A 3,972-nucleotide genomic window follows, 5' to 3' on the forward strand; every position below is an offset into this window, starting at 1 on the left:
CTCTGCAGAGGGCGAAGCGCTTGCGGCCGGCGGGCACGCGTGCTCCTCCGCCTCGGATGTCAGCGTGACGAGCGAGGACAGCATGCTTTGTCCCCTTGCCTTCACGTGGCCTCAGCATTGGCACTCATCACGTACTTGTAGTTTTTAAATCAAACATCATCCCGCCCCACGTACAGATGCTGCCTCGTGCCAGTGAGGGCTGGACCGTCCAGACGGAGCTTCATAAATTCCCAAATCCACGTGCTAAAAATCAGAGCAGTGGGGTATACGCGTTTCCTCTTTACTTCATCCAACTGCAGACGCACACACCACACGTCCCTACACGTGCATTAAATAACTGGCTTCTCTTTGGTTCCTATGGTTTTTGACCGTGGGATGATTTTCCTTAGCACCAACGCCCCCTGCGCATAGCTGTCCGCCCCCAGACACCCATTAATTGACAGAAAACACAACTTTATTGCAAAATGACTGCAGCTTTATTAAGCAACTGGATTTACAGGCAATAACATAATCAATATAACATTAATATAGCACATAATTAAGTGAGATTCCTACAAGGTCCTCCCTGTATCCTAAAGCATACAGAAGCTAATTGTTCCACCAACGCCATTCACCAGAGGGGTCCGAAGGGAAACCTGGAAGAACAGAATCCCCAGTTGTTCTCGTTTCTGCAGTGTTTCGCGGCTAAGGAGAGGACGGGACCACGGCCCGCGGGAACGCCGTCACCGCGGGACCCCCAGACCCCGCTCCGGCCGGGAGTACCGTCGCCAAGCCGGCCGATGCTCTCACGGTGGACGAGGGGCAGAACGCAAGCAGCAAACGCACCGAACGTGTCTCCCACCAGCAGACAAAGGGCCGACCACCGCGGGATCCCGGGACGCTTCCCGAGAACGTGCCGCCCCTGCTCCAACGTGGACGAGCCCGCGGCTCCCCGACGCGTCTCCAGAGCCACGTGTCCGCGTCGAACATTCGGAGAAATCCCCTCAGACCGCTTTGGCGACGGGGGAGCGTGGCCCGCGCGGACGGCCCGGAGGAGCTAAGGACAACACCGTCGGCGGGGCATGTCCTGGGGACCCCTCGCTCGGCTGCTCGGCTCCCTAGGGAGCCTCTTGCCCCTCCGATTTCTGCGACTTGGAGCTTGCTGTCCTCACGGTCTGTTCTCTGCGTGACCGCCTCCCCCGCCTTGTTTAATCTAAGCAGAGGTCGCTGTCATTGTTGACCCCAGGGTGTGCAGACGATGAAGCCACGGAGCACGACGCACAGCGAGGGGCCCGGGGACCAGGTTTCAGAGCCATCGACAGCCCGGGGCAGGTAGAGCTCAAATGGCTGTGTCCCCAGAAAGCTGGTGCATTCTCGCCGACAAACAAAATGTGGGGGTGGCATGCCGCCCGTCCAATTTGGGCATAAGAGCACGTCATTAGGGAAAATAGCGCTACCCACTGATAACAGAGGAATTACAACCGAATTTGGGACGGACCGGCTCCGTCCCCAGGGGCCGTGGAGGGCCTGAGGGTGACGAAGGCCCTTCGTGGACCAGGAGGTCTCTGGGTGGCACGCATCACGGGACAGTTTCCAGAGCAAAAGGGCCTAAAGCCCCGGAGGGGTGGAGACCCAGAACCTTCCGTCCAGGTGGAGGGGGTGCTCTGGGCTTCCAGGGTGATGCCTCAGCCCCGTCCCCTGTCCCCAAAACTAAATGAATCACAACCCCAACCTCGCCGCCTCGTCAGGGGCTAAACCTGCCACCTCACGTGACGTACAAGCGGCACCTGGCACCCAGCGATCACTCATTAAATGCCAGGAATCACGGTCATCTTCACTCAGGTCTAAGACGGTGATGCTTCTATGCTTTAGTTCTGACATCAAGTTCACTGCTTCCCCCGTGTCTGCCGACGGGCGAGCGGGTGGCGGTCACACGGTCACACAGGCACGCACGGGGTGGGGGGCATCCCGGGCCCTCTCCTCCAGGCTGCATGATGCTGACCTGGCTTCAAATAACTACCCCCCACACGAACCACGTCTGCCCCAGCGCTCGGTCTGGCGTCGACTTGCGCCCGGCCAAACGCGGGCGGCATCGGTGACGTTCCATCCACCGCTGGCAGTAGGTGGCACTGCCAGGGAGCATTTCCGTATCTGAACGACCGTGGCCGTCACCTCCTAACCGGGGCCCGGGATCCCCAGCCATCGCCGTGGCATGCTCCCCGTCCCCTTCCAAGATGAAGAGGAAAAGGCATTTTCAACAGCCGGATCCTTCCTGGCAGGTGGGAGTCAGACTGGAAGCTTCGTGCGGCGTCGGGGTGAGGCGGCTGGGTGACGCGGGGGCCCCCTCCCGCTGCCCCCAGGAAAAGACGCTGCGGAGTGATCTTCACAGCTCGGAGGCTTTCTCACACATCCAAAGCCATTCAAAACGAAGAGCTGACTCTGATCACCGTAAATAAATCAGAAACGTGTGCCCCGAACTCACCCCCTTAAAATTATGGCTGGGTGTACTCAACGGCACGGCGTTTTGAACACCTCCAACTTTCTAAAAATATTGGGGTTTCAAAGTAAGCCTTTTAAGGCTAATCAAAGCCACATGTTTCTGATTCGTTTCTACTCAGCTTTTCAAAACGTTGTTTGTTTTCTAAGAGATATTTGATGTCCAAGAAATTTTGGGGTCTTTCTGAAAGTTTAAAAAAAAAATGCTTCCTTCTTAGAAACGAGAAGAAGTATTTCCCAAGGGAAAATGAACTTCGGTCCCTGGAGATGAGGCTGGTTTCAAACGTGGCTAAGGAAATCTTCCGGTCTTTATTTTTAAATGCGAGGGAGGGAGGGATGAGGAGGAAACAGTGGGTGCGGGGATTCAGTGGCGGGTCTGTCTGTCTGTTCCCCCAGCCGTGGGCAGCACTCAGCCCTCCTCTGGGACTCCGATGACACTGGTGACAACGGTCCGTCACTCCTATAACCCGAGGCGCCCCGTCCAACACCCCCAGCGTGGCTGCGCACCCGATGACAAAGTCTCGCGCTTGTGCCCAGTGACGTCTGGGGCCACTGTCACCTACATTGTGAGTTGTCGACCCCCCAAAAGAGAAGTGTCATGCACAAGTGAAGGTCAGCTACATGCACAGACAGTCAGCGGCCCTGAGACGGAGGGGAGGCCCTGGGAGCGGCCTGTCTGGATGCCCGAGGGCCTGAAAGTGCCGCTGACACTTAGGGCCCCGCCATTCCGGAGGCAGGCAACGTCGGCCGTTTCCTCTTCTACTGCTGGGAGCCGACAAACGGCCTGGACGCGGTGGGATGGACGTCAGGGCAGACCTCCAGTCCTCGGTCCTCGAGCTGCTCTGCACGGCCACCGATGTGTTTGCAGTGACAAGTGTAGCCCAGAGTCTCAGCATCACATGGTGCCCTAGAGGTGGCCTCGCTGTGGGAGCATGAATAAATCTCATTATTAAAGATGACCTTGTTTGGACCCGCGATCCTTTAGAATCTTCCAGTTCCAGGCGTGGTTCAAGTGCTAATGAGCCAGGAACAGCGACACCAGAGCCTTCTGAGGCTGGTTCATTAACAGAAGTCGCTCGGCGTGGCTCAGCATCCAGTTGGTGCTCTGCTGCCCCCGGCACCAGCATCATCTGACTGAAGAGGCAGACTACTGGGCCGCACCCCACATCCGCCGATGCGGGGGGCCAGGGGGGGCTGCTGGAGAATGGGAGGGTGTCAGAGAGGAGAGACCACCCTGCGAGAGACACACAGATCAGGGCTGCTCCTCCCCCCCCACACACACACACGCCCCCCGACCTGGGGCTTTCTGTCTGCACCCTGCGCGGGTGCTGCCCACCACGCCTCGCCCTGTGTGCTCAGGAGAACAAGCAAGGGGTCCACCTGCCTGTCCTCCTGGGACCCAGGCCTACCTGTCAGCTCAGGTGCTGAAGGCGACTGGCCAGCAGACGAATGTCAGCTGTGCGTGCCCAGCTCTTGAGGAGGAGGCTGGCATCCCCA

The 3,972-nt window shown here is 58.3% G+C and overlaps 1 protein-coding gene across 1 annotated transcript in view; it reads right to left on the reverse strand.

Annotated features, from left to right (window-relative positions):
* Positions 1-453: 453 nt before the first annotated feature.
* Positions 454-3,972, reverse strand: part of IRX1 (iroquois homeobox 1) — a 16,716-nt gene continuing 13,197 nt past the window's right edge. The window contains exon 4 of the mRNA XM_039842820.1: positions 454-3,397. Coding sequence (XP_039698754.1) covers positions 3,235-3,397 — 163 coding nt within the window. The 3' untranslated portion in view covers positions 454-3,234. The remainder of the gene's footprint in view (positions 3,398-3,972) is intronic.

Source organism: Pteropus medius, unplaced genomic scaffold (assembly GCF_902729225.1).
Source record: "Pteropus medius unplaced genomic scaffold, Ma_sr-lr_union100, whole genome shotgun sequence".
In the NCBI taxonomy this organism is placed as follows: domain Eukaryota; kingdom Metazoa; phylum Chordata; class Mammalia; order Chiroptera; family Pteropodidae; genus Pteropus; species Pteropus medius.